Source organism: Trachypithecus francoisi, unplaced genomic scaffold (assembly GCF_009764315.1).
Source record: "Trachypithecus francoisi isolate TF-2019V2 unplaced genomic scaffold, Tfra_2.0 Lachesis_group6, whole genome shotgun sequence".
Lineage (NCBI taxonomy): Eukaryota > Metazoa > Chordata > Mammalia > Primates > Cercopithecidae > Trachypithecus > Trachypithecus francoisi.
Genome location: NW_022681471.1, coordinates 116,907,288 through 116,930,090, shown reverse-complemented (window position 1 = coordinate 116,930,090; position 22,803 = coordinate 116,907,288). Strand labels below are relative to the sequence as shown.

The 22,803-nt window shown below is 39.4% G+C and overlaps 1 protein-coding gene across 3 annotated transcripts in view; it reads right to left on the bottom strand.

The window, feature by feature from the left end:
• SCML2 (Scm polycomb group protein like 2) overlaps positions 1–22,803 on the bottom strand; it is a 107,640-nt gene that overhangs the window by 42,687 nt on the left and 42,150 nt on the right. For all 3 annotated transcript variants that reach the window (XM_033201534.1, XM_033201535.1, XM_033201533.1), the window contains exon 7: positions 17,083–17,326. In XM_033201534.1, the coding sequence (XP_033057425.1) occupies positions 17,083–17,326 (244 nt within the window). The remainder of the gene's footprint in view (positions 1–17,082; positions 17,327–22,803) is intronic.

Sequence of the window (22,803 nt, the reverse complement as noted above, 5' to 3'; positions counted from 1 at the left end):
TATTTTTAATAAAACAACAACAGTGTCATTACAAACTGGTGATTTAAATGATCAAACTTGACTTACAATAGGACTATTCTTTTTAAAAAGAAAAAAACATTTTTATGGTAGAAATAACCAAAGACTTACTTTTCCCTGTACTATAACACAATTTTTAGAAGTGACTATTCAAATAATAGTGCCAACAATTTCAATAAGTAATATTTAGAACCAAACAGAGGACGTCTTTGAGATAACCAAAATTACCAAGATATTTAGTATACAAAAGCTAACAAAGCAGACAATGAATTTCTTTAACCACACTTCAATTACAATATAAAAAAACTTTTGCAGTAATTCCTACCTTTATCAATACTCCAGAGAAACAAGTTGCTGCTGTTTTTACCGTTAAGGTGATTTAGGTTCCAAATGATAGGAGAGCCTTGCTCCTTACCAGGAATAAAATTGCCTTTCTGGAGAAAGCAAGTCAACAACAAAGCCCATGTTGCCTGAGCAAGCCTGAATTTCTAGCAAATGGGGATGAAGCTATTTGCATTTGTTGGTTTAGGGGGGAGGAGGGGACTAAGGGGACTGCTAAAGTAATTCGCATAATACATATTGTCTGTGGACTGTAGAGACAGTGATCATCAGTCACCTGCTCAAACTTTCTTCACTCCTGCCTTCAGAGAAGAACCAAAGGTCCTTCCAAAGGTTACCCTGGATCAGAGAAACTGGAAAGAAATGAGAAGACACACAAAATCTAACTGCTAACCCATTGCATCTATAGACAAAGTTATCCCCACCTGATCACATGTCCTGAAAACCAAGACATTTTAATAGTCTCAAGAGAACTTGCTAAAATATATCATAGAACAGAAGCAAGAAAGAAAAATCTCCAGACTCTGCTTGCAATTGTTGCAGTATTTAGCTGGAATACTTAAAACAGAAAAAGGAAAATTTTTTTCCAAGATACTTCTTTGCATCATAATAGTCATCTCATTTGCACAAGCAAAACATTTGTTCCAAGCTGTTCATACGAAAAAGAAAGTATCAGCTGTATTAATTTCATAGCTTTTGAGTCATTTAGGTTGATAGCATTTCTAACCATTTCATTTATACCAAACAAGAGTACTGAATATACTCAGTATATTAGTCCGTATTTTATTATAAACTACATTAAGGGCAAAAATCTACGTAAATAATCAAGTGTTTATTCAGAAGCCTTCTAGTGGGACTGACAAACCTCGAACTTTTTACAACCTTAGTTATATGCACCTCTGCCACTTCTGACCTACTGTTACACAGAAAAATGAAAAGTGCTGCTTTACGTGGCTTTAACTGAACATACACAGTCCTACAAAAACGGGGAAAGTTGGTGAATACATGCATTAAAAGCTAAAAAATCTTAATTTTAAAATTTAGAGAGATGAAGCACAAGCTACAGAAACCACATACTCCTCTCTGCACATACCTGAACAAAGCGCAAAAAGCAGCCACAATTTCTAGTTTTGTTTTCTTAAAAATGAGAATGGGGTGGGAGTGTGGAAAGTAGTAGACCTATTTCTTGTTTGCTCAATGAAAAATTTCCCAAAAAACAAACTTTAAAACAGTTAAGAAGGAAAACATTAGAGTTTTTCAAAATAGAAAAAAAAAAAAAACTACTAAAGTGACCAGTTACATTTTTTTTAAAGATCAAACGTTTAGATTTTTAAAACCCACTCCCTTAAAGTTTTAATTAAGAAAAAACTAAATCACACGCATACTTGCCCATAAAATAAACCAGCATTCAAAGAAGCAGCTAACACTGCCCAAAATAATTAATTACCTTTAAGGTCTATTTAAGTAAGTTGTGAAGGAAATGCAATGTTACCATTGAGTTCCAATTCTAAATTAAGCTGTTTCCGTGAAATGTAGGGGGACAGAAGACCCAATAAACAGAAAGGTTTTATCAAAAAAACAGTTAAGATGGTCACTGGAAGCCTACGGTGCCACAGGACAGGACTGCTTGGCTACACCTTCCTGATTCTAGGTTTTCCCCTCCTCCACGGTTCCCTTTGGACCAGAAGAATTCCTCTATACCTTGGGATCCTGCAACCCTATACTCGGCATCTGGAAGTTTGCTGCTTGCCCTCCTTCCTAGTCTGTAAGGTCACAATTGCTTAAAGAATCAGGCTACAAGATGACACTTCAGATCAGTGTAGGTCATTAAGTTACAATCAATGATACATAAATCTGAAGCTAAAGTTAAAAACTCTGAACATCCCATAATAATGAAAACAATACTGGGGGCAAACTTTTAAAAGAATCTTCTACTTCTTAGTTTTTCAAAAGACTAATTTCTCAAAAGACTAATAATCTGTATTTATTTATTATGTTAATAAATAAAATTATAAAGACAAAATAGTAATGGGTTTACAAACTTTCCCCAAAAAAGACAGGAAAAATAAAAGATTTTTTTTTTAAATTTTCACATAGCCTTCAAAACAGGGTAGTCCTAGTTTTGATTCTAAGTTGCTGGATTATCCAGTCTTGCTCTTTCATGTATTAAATATTTGGACTTTAATGAAATGACTGGCTATAAACTCCTATAAGTATATATGCACTGGAGACACGGGGATGGCAATACAGGGAAAAAACGGTAGCTTACAGGGAATTCCTAAATTTCTATCATTTTTTAGAGAGAACTAAAATATAAGATACAGAAGAGCGGGGAGCAAGATGAAAACAGAAAACGGCAAGATCAAATAAACTTGCAAGAAGAAAATCTACAATGGGCCTTGTTTTCATTTACGTGATTCAGCCTTCTTCTGCAAGTTGCCAAGGACACAGCAGCACATATGTTCCTTTCCTCTTTTTCACCAGACACACTGCACGGGTCTCGTGAGTAAATCTGATGAGCTGTGACAGCACCAACCAGAAGCTAAGGGCTTTGAAAGATTGTAGGGTCATAACAAGAGCTAAGAAAAGAAAACCTAAATAAACAAGAGGGAAAAAGCCATACAGCTTGCTGAATTTTCTATCCAAGTAAGTTTCTCAGTGATTTTTTTCTACCATTAATAAGCCTAATGCAAATTTTTGCTGTTTCTGATCACAGAAGTATTTACACAGTTTTTAAAAACTGTTAGAAAAGGTTTTAAAGTAAATTAAACTTTATTACTATTCTTGAAAAGTAAACCAGTAAAGCTTCAATAAACATTTATTTAATGTAAAGTCATATCAAGGAGCATTCATAGATGCCTTGTTACATTTTTAAAGAAACTATGCAACTCTATTTCTTTAGTTATTAATTATAAGGTTTTAAATGCTACAACCCTTAAAATATTTTGGAAAAGCTGTTATATAAAGGTTGAGAGCAAACATTTCCAGTGTTTTTCAGAAATATTCAAAGTATTGTCATTTGAATGATGTGTTTAAAAAGAAAAATTCAAAATAAAAATACAGATTTTTTTAATTTATGAAATTCAATTAATTTAATATTATGTGTGCCTTTTGAAATTATTTAACTCTAAGGCACTTAAAGTATTTAAGATTCAAGTCAATAAATAATATTTATCTAAGTTGAAAAAAACTTTAACATTAAAAAGCAAACTACTGGAAAAAAGTTTTTACTTTTATGACACAGGGTTGATATGTGCAATAAATGAAGCACTCAAATCAATAAAAAAAAAAGCATGCTAAGAGAAAAATGGGAAAACGTGATTAGCAGGCAAACTATAAAGGAATATTAATGACCAAAAAACATGGAAAGAAAAAGATTCAATCTCACTAGTAATCTAAGAAATGAAATTTTGAAAAACAAATATTTTTTTAGTTAGGAAAAAATAACAAGAAAAATAATTCCCAGGGTTGGCCAGAGCAGTAAAAAAACACTTCTGAGGTTGTCGGAAATGGGTATACCTTTCTAAAAGACCACTTGTCAGCCTTAAAAACATACCCCTTAACCTAGCAAAGTTATCTATGGAAACAGAGAGGTATACAAAGATATATATATAAAAGTATTCATCATATCATCTACTTTAATAACAAATCTGGAAATATTCTAAATGCTTAACAAAACAGAGATTGGGTTAAGTAAATTATGGAACAGCCATACAATGGAATGCAGTGCACACATAAAATTCAATTTATAGAGATATTTTACATGGGAATACAGTCACAACAGATTATGAAAAAAATAGGCAAGAAATAATATACACAATAACCCCTTTTCAAACTAAAATTGTTATTTTATTTACTTTAAAGCACAAATGCTATATACAAATATATTCTCGTTTTTTTTTTAAGCCACAGATAAAAGCAAGTTCCCATTACCACTTCCTTTACCATTCAACATCCTTCGCAGAAATAATCAGTATTACAGATCTGATATATAGCCTTCCAGATATTTTTTTACATATTTACACACATATTTCTTTTTTTTGAGACGGAGTCTCGCTTTGTCGCCCAGGCTGGAGTGCAGTGGCATGATCTCGGCTCACTGCAAGCTCCGCCTCCCGGGTTCCCGCCATTCTCCTGCCTCAGCCTCCCGAGTAGCTGGGACTACAGGCGCCCGCCACCTCGCCCGGCTAGTTTTTTTTTTATTTTTTAGTAGAGACGGGGTTTCACCATGTCTGCCAGGATGGTCTCGATCTCCTGACCTCGTGATCCGCCCGTCTCGGCCTCCCAAAGTGCTGGGATTACAGGCTTGAGCCACTGCACCCGGCCTTACACACATATTTCTAAAGGTACATATAGAAATACATATTTATTTTGTTTTGACATAACAGGTTACACTGTAATATTTGAGGGGACTTACTTTTTTCACTTAATATATCTTAGAGAGCTTCCTTAGTATAAGTAGAAACACTCTCATTCTAAATTATTTTGTAATTATTCTAAAGAATTATACCATAACTTATTTCAACATTTCTCCACTGATTTGAACATGTATGTGTGTGTTTTCTAAAGTTACATGTGTAAAAGAAAAGTAGAATAAAGCCAAATACCACACTGCTTGCCATAGTTGTATCCAAAAGCTTTTCCCAATATTTTGCTTTGAGCATTTACTTTTTCTATTAGAAGAAAATTATTACATTAAAAATTAGAATGAAAAATAATTAGAAAAATATTTTGCTTTCAAGAATATACATATTATATCTAAAAAACCATACTTTTATTTTACAGCTGACATCTAAATAAATGGTGTATTGCCTAAATGTTTTCCCTATGCAAAAAGAGTATTTCACTTTGTCTAAGTACAGTACTAACTACTATTAACCTATCCATAATAATAAGCAATGCCTGAAAAAAAGCAAAATGAATCACACATGCATTATCTTTGGGTGAACACCAACTACAAGTTTTTAACCATACTTTCCCCCGAATCCAAAGTTTTTCCGGGGACTTCTGGAAATATTTATAAAACAGATTGTGGCAGCAGTGGGCACACATTTGTTTCTACTCTTAACTGCTTCCAAATTCTACTTTAACATGGTTTGAACTATTTGTACTCAATATTCAAAAGACTATCAAGAAAACTGCTTTACAACCTTGAATTACTTGTGCCATCTGAAATCCTTAATTTCTCACCATGAAAGTGAACAGTGTATTTATATATGCATGGTTTTGCCAAGACATCAAGATTCGACAAAACCTACAAACAGAACTACCAGGGTAACACTGTAAAACACCAACAATGACATGAAAAGATTAAAGTAGCTAGATTTTAAAATGACAGATTACAGTCAGAGGAGAAAAACTGACAGCTGTATTTTCAACAGCAATAATGGAAACCAAAAGTCAAAAGAATGTCTTCATTGTGCTGAAAGAGAATGGCTGTCAAGCTGGTATTTTACCATCACAGAAAATGTCTTTGGAGGACAAAGCTGAAATAATGACATATTCAAATGAACAGAAACCAAGACAGAATGCAACTAGCAGACCTTCAGTAAAGGAAATTCTGAAGGATCTACCTCAGAAAGAAGAAAAGTAATCCCAGATGAAAGGTTTGAGATGTCAAGAATAAATAAAGAGCAAAGAACATGCTAAATATGTGGGTAAATCTCAACAAACATTGACTATGTAAGTAATAATAGTAACAGCCCATGAGATTTTTTTAAGATACAATTAAAACATGCAATAGGTAAATCACTTCAAGATAGCTGACTGGAGGCATCCAATATTCCTCTCCTCCACAAAGAAGAACCAAAATATTAAGCATATAATCTTCAAACTGAGCATCTAAGAAGGAACACTGGAATCTAACAAGAAGTAAGAGGAAACACCTGAGGCATGAAAAGAGAGGGACGCAAGATGGCCAGTTTGGCCAAGACTGGCTGAGAGCCCGAAGAGGATCTTCAGTGAGGGGAAAGGGTAAGTGAGAGATCCCCAGTGGTCAATATTCCCACCATGGCCATGGACTCCGCCAGCCCTAGCCACAGAAAAACCCATCACAGGCCCTGAGAACAGCTTAAGGACCTGCTTAGAGATCATGCAACATCATTGCTCTAGAAAGTGAGCCCACATCCCAAGTCCTAAGCAACTGTAGCACAGTGCCATTCTGAGACCTCAGCCCCCACCACACTGCATCCTGCCCTGGAGCCCAACAACCCCCACATGTCCACATCCCTAGAGCCCTACCAACATCTCCCAACATCCACCCAGAGGGCTGCAGTGGCGCAACAACCGTTAGACCCAGCGATGTGGCAAGGTCCCCAGCACTCTACCATATACAGTGCCCTGCACCCTGGGGAACAAATGGTGCAGCATACTGGAGAGGCTGCCCACTCCCACCCAAAACAAAGGGAGCCAAAGCACATGTTCCCTAAAGCCTAAGAACCACCTGCCTGGGAGGACTACTACTGACAGCAACCTTACTCCCTCCACAGTAGCAGGGCTCCTTCACACAGACTCTGAGAACAGACTCTAACACTGCCCACAGCAGCTGCCACTAGGGACCTAAGTGTGCACCACTAGCAATTACCCCTCACCCCCAGCAGCAAGGCCACCTCTGTGTACTTGCACACTGGTTTTCCCTGCTGTTACCACAGCCGCCGCCACCAGGGGCTAAAGTACATGCTCCCACCAGGGCCTGAGAACTGCCTGTCTGTGGCTGCAGCTCTCCCAAGCAGCAGTACGGAGGCACACTTGCACACAACCTGAGGACAGGTTCTGCCTGCCCACCACTGCTGCTGCCACCCAAGCACTGCACCGGGGGTCCAGGGTATTGCCCCACCCTGCCCACCACAGCCAGTGCCCAAATACACCACCAGGGACCTGAGGCATGGCCTGCTGGCACTGCTCTCTCATTGCCCAAGTATACCTCCCGGGAGCTTGGGGACTGACCCGCCCTGACCATCACTGCTATGCACTCCTCCTGGAGGCCTGAGGATGGGGCCAGCCAGCCTGCTGCTGTCACCTCAGCCAGCACCCACTGGCACATACCCGCTGGGGGCCTGAGGACTGGCTCACCCAGCCTGTTGCAGGCACTGTTAACCCGAACACATGCTGCTTTGGGGCCCAAAAGTTGTCTGTCACCATTAGCGCCATCACCTACACCACACACACCACCCAGAGAACCAAGGACCTTGCAGCATTGCCACTGCTGACATCCTATCAAGTCACCTGCAAGCCCAAATATCAGCCGGTTTGGACCAGATGACCAGGGGCCCAAGAACAGGCATGCTTGGCCCTCTACTGTCATCTCTGGGGCCTGAGGACTGGCCCACCTGGCGTCCTCATCCACAGCAAAACCTCACCACAGCCTCAACCAACAAGTGCAGCCTAAGCCACTGAGGAAATTACAAACACTAATGACACTGCTTACAGCCAAATAACTCCTAGAGAAACCACTACTTCATGCACTCAGAATCAAAGCTAAAGTATCCTATTCAACCAACAACACATAAACATCTTCAAAAAAAAGATTTCCCCTAAAGGGAACATCACACACCAGGGCCTACTGTGGGGAGGGGGGAGGGATAGCATTAGGAGATATACCTAATTTAAATGATGAGTTAATGGGTGCAGCACACCAACATGGCACATGGATACATATGTAACAAATCTGCACGTTGTGCACATGTACCCTAGAACTTAAAGTATAATAGTAATAATAATAATAATAAAAGAAAAAAAGATTTCCCCTACAAAAGCCAGTTCAAAAAATTAGAAGCAGCAACTATTATGCTAGATGTGCAGACATCAATGTAAAGACCCAGGAAATACGAAAAAAGAAGGAAATGTGACACCTCCAAAGGAACACGATAATTTTCCAGCAACAGATTCCATGAAAAGAATAGTTGAAAAATAATTCAAAATAATGATATTAAAGAAGCTCAGTGAGATACAAGAGAACACAGATAAATAATACAAGAAAGGAGAAAAACAATTCAGGATGTGAATGAGAATTAACCAGAGAAATAGATACCATAAAAAAGAACCAAAGAGACACCCTAGATATGAAGAATCAATGCATTAAATAAAAAATTCCTTTGAGAGCTTCATAATAGATTAGAGCAAGCAGAAAAAAAGAAGCTCAGAACTGGAAGATAGGTCCTTTGAAATAGCCCCCATCAGACAAAAAAAAAAAAGAATAAAGAAAGCCTACATGACATATGAGACACCATAAAGCAAACAAATATACAAATTTTGGATGTTTCAAAAGATGAAGGCCAAAGGCAGAGAAAACCTATTTACAAAATAGCTGAAAACTACCCAAAAGAAAAGAGACATCACAACAAAAAACCATAGAAATACAAAAGATATCAGAGACTATTATGAACAACTATACACTAACAAATTGGAAACCCTAGAGGAAATGCATAAATTCCTGGACACACAGAACCTATCAAGACTGAACAAGGAAGAAACAGAAAACCCTGACAGACCAATTAACAAGCAATGAGACTGAATCAGTAATAAAAAGTCTCCCAACAATCTTTGGGATGTTGGGATCAGATGGCTTCACTGCTAAATTCTACCAAACTTATAAAGAAGAACTAACACCAATTCTCCTCAAATTATTTCAAAAACTTGAAGAGGTGAGAATTCTCCTTAACTCATTCTACAAGGCCAGCATTACCCTAATACCAAAACCAGACAAGGACACAAGGAAAAAAAAGAAAACTACAGGCCAATTTCCCTATGAACATAGATGCAAAAATCCTCAACAAAATACTAGTAAATTGAATCCAAACATAATACACCATGATCAAGTAGGATTTGTCCCAAGGATGCAAGGATAAGTTCAACATACACAAATAAATGTGATACATCATATCAAAAGTATGAAGGACAAAAACCATATGGTCTTCTCAACAGATGCAGAAAAAGCATTTGATAAAATCCAATGTCCTTCATGATTAAAAACTCTCAACAAAACTAGGCACAGGGAAACACTCCTCAACATAATACAGGCTATATGACAAAGCCACAGCTAACATCATTCCGAATAAAAGCTGAAAGCCTTTCCTCTAAGAACTGCAACAAGTCAAGAATGCCCACTTTCAGCACTCCTATTCAACACAGTATTCGAAGTCCTAGCCAGAGCAATTAGGCAAGAGAAATAAAAGGAATCTAAATGGAAAAAAGGAAGGCAAATTGTGCCTCGTAGGCTGGCTTTGGCTCAAGTGTCTACTTCCTCACACGACTTTCTAACCATTAAGTTGTCCCTCTTTGCAGGTGACATGATCTTGTATTTAGAAAAACCTAAGGACTCCACCAAAAAATTCTTAGATACAATAAACAAATTCAGTACAGTTGCAGGATACAAAATCAACATACAAAAATCAGTAGTGTTTCTATATACCAATAACAAAATAGCTGAAAAAGAAATTAAGAAAATTCCATTTATAAAACCATATAAGAAATAAAACACTGGGTGTGGTGTAATCCCAACACTTTGGGAGACTAAGGCAGCAGGATCACTTGAGTCCAGGAGCCTGGGCAACACAGTGAACCCTGTCATTACCAAAAAAAAAATTTTTTTTTAATTATCTGGGCAAGGTGGCACATGCCTGTAGTCCCAGCTACTCAGGAGGCTGAGGCGGGCGGATTGCTTGAGCCCAGGAGGTGGAAGCTGCAGTGAGCTGTGATCATGCCACTGCACTCCATCCCAGGCGAGAGAGCAAGAACCAGTCTCAAAAAAAAAGAGAGAGAAGAAGAAAGAAAATAGGAAGAAATTTTCACCAAGGAGGTGAAATATCTCTACAAGAAAAACTACAAAACGCTGATGAAAGAAATTAATGAGGACATGAACAAATGGAAAGACATTCCATGCTTATGGATCAGAATAATTAATATTGTTAAAATGACCACACTACCCAAAACAAGCTACAGATTCAATGCATCTTTATCAGATACCAATGTCACTCTTCACAGAAATAGAAAAAACAATCCTAAATTTTGTATGAAACCAAAGAGTCCATATAGCCAAAGTAATCCTGAGCACAAAAAAGAGAAGTATCACACCACCTGACTTCAAAATATATTGCAAAGTTATAGTAACCAAAACAGCATGGTATTAGTATAAAAACAAATACATTGACCTACAAAACAGAAAACCCAGAAATAAGCCCATCTATTTACAGCTAACTGATTTTTGGCAAAAGCACCAAGAACGTACATTGAGAAAAGGACACCCTTTTCATAAACAGTGCTAGGAAAACTGGATATCCATATGTAAAAACCGAAACTAGGCCAGCGTGGTGGCTCATACCTGTAATCCCAGCATTTTGGGAGGCCAAGGCAGGCAGATCACCCGAGGTCAGGAGTTCAAGATCAGCCTGGCCAACATGGGGAAACCCCGTATATAACTGATGGGTGCGGTGGCGGGCGCCTGTAATCCCAGCTGCTCAGGAGGCTGAGGCAGGAGAACTGCTTGAACCCAGGAGGTAGAGGTTGCAGTGCACCAAGACTGCACTCACTGCGCTGCACTCCAGCCTAGGTGACAGAGTGAGACTGTGTCTCACAAAAAAAAAAAAAAAGAAAACTAGACCCCCTAGACCCCTCTCTCACCATACACAAAAATCAACTCAAAATGCATTAAAGACTTAAACATAAGACCCGAAACTATAAAACTACTAGAAGAAACATAGGAGAAACAGTTCAGGACATTGGTCTAAGCAAAGATTTTATGGCTAGACCTCAAAAGCACAGGCCACAAAAACAAAAACAGACAAGTGGGACTACATAAAATTAAAAAGTGTATGCATTGCAAAGGAAACAATCAACGGAGTGGAGACAACCTCTTGAATAGGAGAAAATATTTGTAAACTATCCCACAAGGGACTAATAACTAGAATATACAAGGAACTCAACAGCAAGAAAAAACTAATAATCCCTTAATTAAAAAGTGGACACAGGGGATGCGCAAGGTGGCTCACGCCTGTATTCCCAGCACTTTGGGAGGCCAAGGTGGGCGGATCACAAGGTCAGGAGATCGAGACCATACTGGCTAATATGGTGAAACCCCATCTCTACTAAAAATACAAAAAAAAAAAAAAAATTAGCCAGGCATAGTGGCACGCACCTGTAGTACCGGCTACTCAAGAGGCTGAGGCAGGAGAATTGCTTGAACCCAGGAGGCAGAGGTTGCAGTGAGCTAAGATCGTGCCACTGCACTCCAGCCTGAGCAACAGAGTGAGACTCCATCTCAAAAAAAAAGTGGACAAAGGATCTGAACAGACATTTCTCAAAACAATACATACAAATGGCCAACAAGTGTATGAAAAAATGCTCAACCTCACTAATCATCAGGAAAATGGAAATCAAAACCACAATGAGTTATTATCTTACTCCAGTAAGAATGGCTAGTATTAAAAAGACAAAAAAAAAAAAAAAAAAAAAAGATGCTAGCTAGGATGCAGAGAAAAGGGAACTCTTTTTTTTTTTCTTTTTTTTTTTAATAGAAACAAGGTCTTGCTCTGTTGCCCAGGCTATAGTGCAGTGACATGAATATAGCTCACTGGGCTAATGAGGCCCAGGGCTCAAGCAATCCTCCCACCTCAACCTCGCCAGCAGCTAGGACTATAGGCACGTATCACCATGCCCAGTTTACTTTTTTATTTTTTTGTAGAGACAGAGTCTCACTGTGTTGCCCAGGCTGGTCTCAAACTCCTGGCTTCAAACAATCCTCCCACCTCGGCCTCCCAAAGTGTAGAGATTAGAGGGTGAGCCACTATGCCTAGCCAGAAAAGGGAACTCTTATACACTGTTGGTGGGAATGTAAATTAGTACAGCCATTATGGAAAATAGTATGGCAACTTCTTGGCCAGGCGTGGTGGCTCATGTGTGTAATCCCAGCACTATGGGAGACCGAGGCAGGCAGACTGCTTGTGTCTAGGAGGTCGAGATCAGCTCTGGTAACGTGGTAAAACCCGGTCTCTACTAAAAATACAAAAATTAGCCAGGTGAGGTGGTGTGCACCTGTAGTCCCAGCTACTTGGGGAGCTGAGACAGGAGGATCACTTGAGCCCAGGAAGTCAAGGCTTTACTGAGCTGAGATCACACCATTGCACTCCAGCCTGGGTGACAAAGTGAGACCCTGTCTCAAAAAAAAAAAAAATAATAAGTTCGAGCATTAGTCAGAAAAAGGTAACAAGAACATCATCCCACAAAATCTGGTCATCAGATAAGTAGACATTAAGGTTAAAAAAAGGAGATCAGCCAGGCATGGTGGCTCACACCGGTAATCCCAGCACTCTGGGAGGCCAAGGCGGGTGGATCACCTGAGGTCAGGAGTTCAAGACCAGCCTGGCCAACATGGGGAAATCCTGTCTTTAATAAAAATATAAAAATTAGCCAGGTGTTGTGGCAGGTGTCTATAATCCCAGCTACTCAGAAGGCTGAGGCAGGAAAATCTATTGAACCCAGGAGACAGAGGTTGCAATGAGCCAAGTTCACACCACTGCACTCCAGCCTGGGCAATGGAGCAAGACTCCGTCTCAAAAAAAAAAAAAAAAAAAAAAATCATTAGGTTGGTTTCCCCAGCAACAGGAGAAAAACCACAAATAAATCAGGTTACTGCGGAAGGTTCAGTCCACCAGGAAGTTATAACAATTCAAAATTGGTACACACTTGGTAATATAGCCACAAAATAGATAAAGCAGAAAGCAAAATTGAAAGAACTACAAGAAAAAACAAATCTATAATTATATGAAGGCTGTAAGGAAAAATAATCTGAATAACCGTAAATTTCTCATCAGAAACCATAGAAGCCAGATGGAAGTTGCAGAATACTTTTCAAGTGCAAAAAGAAAAGAATTATTGACCAGGCATGGTGGCTCACACCTGTAATCTTAGCACTTTGGGAGGCCAAGGCGGATGGTTTACCTGAGGTCAGGAGTTCGAGAGCAGCCTGACCAATATGGTGAAACCCTGTCTTTACTAAAATTACAAAAATTAACTGGGCGTGATGGTGGGCGCCTATAGTCCCAGCTACTCGGGAGGTTGATGCAGGAGAATGACTTGAACCCAGGAGGCGGAGGTTGCACTGAGCCGAGATCACACCACTGCTCTCCAGCCTGGCGACAGAGCAAGACTCAGTCTCAAAAAAAAAAAAAGAAAAGAAAAAATGAAAAGAATTACCAACCTAGAATTCTATATCCAGCAACTATCCTTCAAGAATGAAGAGGAGGGCTGGGTGTGGTGGCCCATGCCTATAATCCCAACACTTTGAGAGGCTGAAGAGGGAGAATCACTTGAGTCCAACAGTTTAAGACCAGCCTGGACAACACAGTGAGACCCCATCTCTACTAAAAATTTAAAAAATTAGCCTGGCATGGTAGCACGTGCCTGTAGTCCCAGTTACTGGGGAGGCTGAGGCAAGAGGATCAATTGCTTGCATCTGGAAAGTTGAAGCTGCAGTGAGCCATGACTGCACCACTGCATTCCAGCCTGGGTGTCACAGCAAAACCCTGTCTTCAAAAAACAGAGAATTTGTTACCACCCAACCCTAAAAGCATGGTTAAAAGAAGTTCTCTAAACAGGAAAAAATGATAACATAAGGAAATCTTGAAATCAGGAATTAAGAAGAACAATTTAAAGGGTAAAAATATAAATAAATACAACAGACTTTCCTTCTCTTGAGTTTTCTAAGTTATGTTTGATGGCAGAAGCAAAAATTATAACACTAATGTGGTTCTCAATATTGAAGACAATTATATATAATAGAGGGTAAAGGGACATAAAGTGAGGTACGATTTCTAAAGCTCACTCAAAGTGAATGTCAACTGGGGTAAAGACAGAGAAGGCAGATCTCACAAAGTATTGGGAAGCCACTTTTTCTTTTTTTTTTTTTTAACACTGTGCATTTCCTATTTACTCCTTGACTCTCTAAATCTAGCTTTTTAAAGAAGCCAAGTAACCATAGTTTTACTAAGACCACTAACGAGTTCTCCTCTTGCTTGACTTTTACACTGCCTTTGATAATGTTGAGTACTTTCTCCTTAAAATCTTTTCTCTCCTGTTGCCATGGAAACCAACCTAGTGATCTCCTACATTTATGTATACTTTTTTCCAGTGTCCTAGATTGACTTCTACTACCTATTCCTTATTTTTGTGCTTCTCAAAGTTCAGGCCTCAAACCATGTGCACTGGAAACAACTGAGCTCTACTCCGAACCCAGGGATTCAAACCCCTGGATGTGAGTTCCCGAGCATTGCCTTTTAACAAGCTCCCCCAGGCAATTCAAGAGTGATAATTACTGCTTTAAATGTTGACCCACAAGGTTCTGAACTGGTCCTTTTCTACCTCTACTTGTTATACACACAAAATTAAAACACACTCAAAACTTCCACCACTTGCTGCTATCAACAAAATAAGTAAACTGCTCACCCTCCCATCCCAAACACCTATAATCCCACCTGGCACAAAGAATATTTGTTTGAGTGAACATGGTGACTCTCAAACCTGCTTTGTCAACAAGATCTATCTTTTTTAGGCTCCAGATGTGCGTATGCAGCTCCAATGAACATGTGCACCTGAATGTCCCAAAGTTACCCTGAATCAGTTAGGATTGAGTTCAGCTAACAGCAATAGAAAAACCTAAAAGAATAGCGACTTATATAACACAGAAGTTTATTTCTAACAATTGTCTGAAAACAGATAATATGGGCTAGTATGAAAGCTCTGCTCCACCAAGTTCTCAGGGATTCTGGCTCCTGGCTGCTTTCCACCCACTGCACAGTGTCTAGCATATGGTCCCCATCTCATGCTCCAAGATGGAGCTCCAGTCAAAACCACATTCGTAACAGCAGGATAAAAGCAGGAAGAAGGAAGAGGAAAGGACATGCTCATCTCTCTATAATATACTTTCTGGAAAAAGTACACACTATGTGTACTTTTATTCCATCAACCAGGACTTAGTCTCGTGGCCATACCATACTGCCAGGAGTCTGGAAATGTAGTCTGTATGTTAGGTAGCCAATTGTAATACTAAGAAAAAGAGAGAGAAGAAATACTGGAGGACAACAGCATTCTCAGCCACATGTTCCAAACTCACTGTGTTCCAAAGTGAACTCGTCAGTTTTTAGGATAAACTGGAATTTTGCACTTTTGTTATGTATCCATCCTACCTTTATCTCCATTCTGCCTGGCAAACTCCTGCTTCTCATCTAATACTCACATCATGCACCTTTTGTGATGCTTTCCTATTTATGCAACCACCTTTCCCTCCGGCCAAGACTGGAAGTCTTTGGGCCACCTCCACATCTAGCATACATCTCTATTTTGCATTGCTAATACTATATCTCTTTTTTACAAGTCTATGCCTCCATGCTTCCCTCTTCCATTAGCAGGTAAACTTCTTGAGGGTAGAGACTATGTTTTATTTATCTTAATATCATATACACATAGATCTGTATCATACTAAATTTTACAAAATCAACCATTAATATCTACTTCCTAGACTTATGGAAACAGGAAACTGGTTAAAGATGTACCTAATAAAAAGGACACTGTGGTACATAGTACTGTAGTATAATGGAATGTGTTAAAGTCCCAAATTACAGATGATCCTAATAGCCATTGCAAGAATAATATGGCTACAAGCTCTTACCTAGACATTACACTCCTCTGCACACTTTGCCTACTTATTTTCTACATCTATCTTTCTTTTTTTTTCATAAAAATAAATATACTTAGTAGGGTAAGTTTTTAAAGTATGTTTATATTCAATCCCACTAAGCTTATTTTTTATTTATTTATTTTTTTGAGACAGAGTTTCGTTCTTGTCGCCCAGGCTGGAGTGCAGTGGCGTGATCTCGGCTCACTGCAACCTCCACCTCCCAGGTTCAAGTGATTCTCCTGCCTCGGCCTCCTGAGTAGCTAGGATTACAGGCACATGCCACCACGTCCGGCTAATTGAATCCCATTAAGTTTATATTAAACTTAGGCCAATGATTGGGTTCTATGCTTAGACCCCACTTAAGCCTCAGCAGTTACTCTATCATAGAAGACCAGGTTAGGCATATCTAAGCCCTTGAAAGAGTCACCAAGGAACATCAACATGTTGACATTTCTTTCTCTGAAAGAAAATATCTAGATCATAGTACTCAGCTTAGGAAACACTGTTACAACTAATAAACATTACCATGACTAAAATAACATACTAATTTATGATGGCTTCCACAGAGTCAAAAATTTTCACTGTAGATTTAACTTAAGGCTATCAAAGTGTCAATTTAACTTAAAAACAGGACCAAAATCATGTAAGACATGTTTATAACAGTTGTTAAGCCCAACCTTTTAAAAAATATCTTTGAGATATGAACAATGGAATACCACGCATAATTTTTCATTGAATATCAACTATAAAAGGAGCTGAGTGCGTACCACCCCCCTTGCTTATAGTAACAAGACCTCAATAGTCCAAATATGACTTTTAGCTTTGTCCATATTCTCCAGTTGGACTGGAACTCAGACTATGATGCTGCAGTGACCTCAAGAATTCTAATCATAGCTTTCCTTTACCTCCAGTTCTCTAGCCTGGACAGTGCTTTGTTCTGCCTGCCACCAGTTGGGGCATGAAGTCCTAGTACCACCAATGCTAACCACAATGCTACCAACGACAGTTACATCTAACTTCAATAAAGTAAAAGAAAATGTAGTTAACTATTATCTTACCACTAGTTCCTGGGGGTTGTAATACATCTCCTGTCAGGCGACACCACCCAACTGGGAAAATATCTCGAGAATCATACTTGCACCAGTAATCAAAAGCTCCACTCCAGCCATCGAATGTGATATGAACTTCATCCCCTTTAACATCTCCAATGGTCGCAGGACAGATGAGATATGGGTTCTTTTTGTCAATAGCTTCTAGTTTCATCCCCACTTTAAAATTATTTAGTGGGGGCTTTGGTGGTTCCTATCAAAACATTTAAAAAAAAAAAAAAAGATTTCATTGTTAAGATGTATTAAGACCCATGTGCTCGAAGTGAAAAGTTGCGTATTCTCTCACAACCCTTAGCAACCAAAAATTAAGCTCCACATGTAATTATCAATTAATACAGGAAGACAACAGTTCTCACAGATCTGAAACTCTGCTCTATAACATCTCATATTTTCTCCAGAGCAGAGTCAAGAACCTGGAAAGAAACAAAACCAACCGGATTCATTCATTCAAGAATATGTATTATCTACTATGTAGCAGGAATTTAAGATTCATTGATGAACAAATAAATCAAACATCCCTGCTCTGGTGGAGCTTACATTCTAGTGCTGGTGGTAGTAGTGGTTGTGGACAGGGAAAAGCAATCAACAAGAAATTTTACAACAGGCAGTCAGACAAACCTAACGAATATATAAACTGGTGTGTCAAAAAATGGTAAGTCCAAAGAAAAGAAACATCAGATAATATCCTAAAAGAAACCCAAAGTATAAGAATTCTAAAGAAAATGAATAACTTAAAATTTAAAAAAAAAAAAGAAACTCAAGGATAAAATACAGACACAAGAACATGAAAGTCATATAGTCTGGGGTCATTTACAATACCCAATCCAGAAATCAATATTTTAAAAAGTATTAGTCACAAAAAGGCTGAAGCATGTAAATATTAACAGGACTGCTAAAAAGCCCAAGTGTTATGTTAAAAGCAACATATTTTCTTTCAATCTGCTTTTCATCCTACTAAATGGCACCATCACAGCAATCCAGTCACCTAAGCCAAAAGACTGGAAATAGTAATCCTATTCTACTGACACTTGCTCAAATTAAAAGAGAAAAAAAAAGAACAAAAAAATAGTAGTCCTGGACTGGTGATTTTCTGCCCGAATGAACATTAGAATCACCTGTGACCACACTACCAGCGATACTAATTGAATTGTTCTATGGTGGGGCCTGGGAAGCAGCAATATTTTAATTATCAGGGAAATTCTAAGGTGCACTTGAGGTTAAGAACCACTACCTAGATTAATCCCTTTCACTTACCCAAAATTCAATTAAAAACCACAACTTCCCAATCAGAGCTGGATTTTAAACCTAGGCAGTCTGTTTCGGAGTCACCTCCTTAGAGCACCCTACCCCAGCAGCTGCCTGGACAACTCACTCAGGTTAAAGCCCAGTTCTCCTAGCTTCCTTGAATGCTTTTCTGACCAACCCCTGTCCACTCCTAGGCCCAGTTCCAACCAAGCCACTTTCATCTTCAATTGTAATATCACTAAAGAAATGTGTTCATTCCTCTACAAGACTAAGAGATTATTAAAAACAGGTATTCATATTATTATTTCCAGCACAATAACCAACAGCGAGCAATTTTTTAAATGAAAGAACCAAGGAATCACCCGAAAACAGTAAATAAGCTCTCAACTAATTCTCGCACCAATTTAAAAAGTATATCTGGTAGGTTGGTTTCTTTTTGAAACGCCCCCTTAAAACACATCTCATCACCCTATATTTTTCCATTGTTACTCTTTACACTCTTACAATCTGAGAGCTCCTTAATTATTAGCTTCCAAAGTCCTTTTAATTACATATTCTTTTTTTAATTTTATTTTTATAGAGACGAAGCCTCGCTATGTTGACCAGGCTGGTCTTGAACTCCTGGCCTAAAGCAATCCTCCCACCTCAGCCTCTCAAACTGCTGAGATTACAGGTGTGAGCTACCATGCCAGGCTGAATTACATATCTTAATTTGATTCGTAAAAACCACCCTGGGCTCAAACCTATAATCCCTAATTCAGCACTTTCGGAGGCCAAGACGGGTGGATTGGTTGAGCTCAGGAGTTTGACACCAGCCTGGACAACAAGACGAAACCCTGTCTCTACAAAAAATACGAAAATTAGCTGGGCATGGTGGCAGCACACCTGTAGTCCCAGCTACTTAGTGGGCTGAGGCAGAAGAATCACTTGAGCTCCGGAAGTCATCCAGGCTGTGGTGAGCCGTGTTCTTGCCACTGCACTCCAGCCTGGGCAACAGAGTGAGACCCTGCCTCAAAAAAAGTAAAAATTAAAATTAAAATAAAAATAAATTTAAAAAAAACCCACCCTGAAAGCTGGCAAGTCAAAAGGTAGATGATTAAAGATCAAAGTATTTGATAAATAGCTGATAAGTAAGAAGCAGTGTTACATGAAAGGGCTAAAGTTTAACTGCCTGTTACTATGTATGAGAAGAAAAAAGTGGGGAGGTGAGCTGCATTTAACAAAAAATAAACATGGCAGTTGACAAGCTTGTGCTAGATGCTCACAGAATGCAGAAAACATTCAACACACACATAAGGATCCCAGGACCTTACACTGTCATATAACAGACTGAGACTTCCTATAGCAAAGCAAACTAAGTTCAAATGGCAATGTATATTTTCTGCAACAAAACAATTAAAAGACTGGAATAAGCAATGCAATAGAACTAATTTTAAGATTCAAATATATAACCTAGGCTGGGCATGGTGGCTCACGCCTATAATCCCAGAACTTTGGAATGCCGAGGTGGGCAAATCATTTGAGCCCAGGAGTTAGAGACCACCGGGGCAACATAGCGAAACCCTATCTCTACAAAAAGTATACAAATTGGCTCATGCCTGTAATCCCAGAACTTTGGGAGGCCGAGGTGGGTAGATCATGAGGTCAGGAGGTTGAGACCAGCCTGACCAACATGGTGAAACCCAGTCTCTACTAAAAATACAAAAATTAGCCAGGTGTGGTGATGCACACCTGTAATCCCAGCTACTCAGGAGGCTAAGGCAGGAGAATCGCTTGAACCCGGCAGGCGGAGGTTGCAGTGAGCCAAGATGGTGCCATTGCACTCCAGCCTGGGTGACAGAGCGAGACTCATCTCAAAAGAAAAAAAAAAAAATTAGCTGGGTGTGGTGGTGCACACCTGTAGTCCCAGCTACTCGGGAGGCTGAGGCAGGAGGATCTGCTTGAGCCTGGGAGGTGGACATTGCAGTGAGCCAAGATGATGCCACTGCACTCCAGCCTGGGCAACAAAGTGAGATGCTATCTCAAAAAAAAAAAAAAAGACAGGAAGGGAGGGAGGGAGGGAGGGAGGGAGGGAGGGAGGGAGGGACGGAAGGACAGGGAGGGAGGGAGGGAGGGAGGGAGGACGGAAGGACAGGGAGGGAGGGAGGGAGGGAGGGAAGGACAACCTACAGAAAGGGAGAAAGAAAATATTGGCAAACTATCCATCACAAGGGATTAATAACCAGAATATATAGGGAACTCAAACAACTCAATAGCAAAAACAAATACCTGATTTTAAAATGGGCAAAAGACCTGAATAGACATTTCTCAAAAGAAGACACAGAAACAGCCAACAGATGCAAATCAAAACCACAATGAGATGCCATTTCACCCCAGTTAGAATGGCTATTATCAAAAAGACCAAAAAAAAAAAAAATGTTGGTGAGAAAGCAGAGAAAAAAATAAAACTACCAAATGACCCAGCAATCCCACTTCTGGAGGTACATATCCAAAAGAAAGGAAATCAGTATATTGAAGAGACATCTGCACTCCCATGTTTACTGCAATACTATTCACAATAGCCAGATATGGAATCAAAAGTGTCCACCCATGAACAGAACTTCTCAAAAGAAGATGTACAAGTGGCTAACAAGCATATGAAAAAATGCTCAATATCACTAATCATTAGAGAAATGCAAATCAAAACCACAATGAGATGGTCAGGTGCAGTGGCTCATGCCTATAATCAGCCTCACTTTGGGAGGCTGAGGTGGGTGGATAACCTGAGGTCAGGAGTTCAAGACCAGCCTGGTCAATATGGTGAAACCCTGTCTCTACCAAAAATACAAAAAATTATCCGGGCTTGGGGGCTAGTCCCAGCTACTCGAGAGGCTGAGGCATGAGAATCTCTTGAACCCGAGAGACAGTGAGTCCGGGAGGAGAGGATGCAGTGAGCCGAAATTGGGCCACTGCACTCCAGCCTTGGAGACAGAATGAGACTCCACCTCAAAAAAAAAAAAAAAGAGAACCCACAATGAGATACCATCTCACACCAGTCAGAATGGCCATTATTAAAAAGTCAAAAAACAGCAGATCCTGGTGAGGTTGCAGAGAAAAGAAAATGCTTACACACCGCTGGTGGGAATGTAAATTAGTTCAGCTACTGAGGAAAGCAGTTTGGAGATTTCTCAAAGAACTTAAAACAGAACTACCATTCGACCCAGCAATCCCATTACTGGGTATATACCCAAAGGAAAATAAATCGTTCTACCATAGACACATGTTCACATATGTTCATCACAGCACTATTTACAATGGTAAAGATGTGGAATCAACCTTGATGTCCATCAATGCTGGGCTGCATAAAGAAAATTTGGTACATATATACCATGGAATATAACGCAGCCATAAAAAAGGACGAGATCACGTCCTCTGTAACACAGATGGAGAGCTGGAGGCCATTACCCTAAAGGAACAGAAAACCAAATGCTGCATGTTCTCACTTATAAGTGGGAGCTAAACAGTGAGTACACATGGACACAAAGAGGTGAACAACAAACAACAGGGCCTACTTGAGGGTGGAAGGTAGGAGGAGGGTGAGAATCAAAAAACTACCTATTGGGTACTATGCTTATTACCAGGTGATAAGATAATCTGTGCCCCAAACCCCCTCAACACACAATCTATCCATATTACAAACCTGCACACGTACCCCATGTACCTAAAATAAAAGTTGGAAAGAAAACAAAAAAACCAAGTGTCCATCAACAGGTGAACAAAGAAAATGTGACATATATACACAGTGGAAAATTATTTAACCATAAAAATGAAATCCTGTCAATGCAGCAACATGGATGGAACTGGAGGTCATTATGTTAAGTGAAATGCTTTTAAAGTATTTGGTTTGTCATCATCACCAGTTCTTTAATAACTTCCTGAACACAAAAATATAATTTGCAAAAGCAATAGCTAAAATCAACAAGGAATTCTCTTTTCTTTTATGGTGAGACAAAAATGGTTCTATTCTAGAAGATGGCTAACAAAGAATGCTCTTTTAACTACCTACTTCTTTTTTTTCCTTTTTCTTTTTTTGAGACAGAGTCTCGCTCTGTTGCCCAGCCTGGAGTGCAGTGGCACAACCTCAGCTCACTGCAACCTCCACCTGCTGGGTTCAAGCAATTCTCCTGCTTCAGCCTCCCGAGTAGGTGGGATTACAGGCGCGTTCCACCATGTCCGGCTAATTTTTGTATTTTTAGTAGAGATAGGGTTTTGCCATATTGGGGCTGGTCCCGAACTCCTGACCTCAGGTGATCCACCCACCTCGGCCTCCAAAGTGCTGGGATTACAGGTGTGAGCCACTGCGCCTGGCCTTTTTTTTTTTTTTTTTTTTTTTTTTTAAATAAAAGACAGGGTCTCCTCACTATGTTGCCGCTGGACTCAAATCTC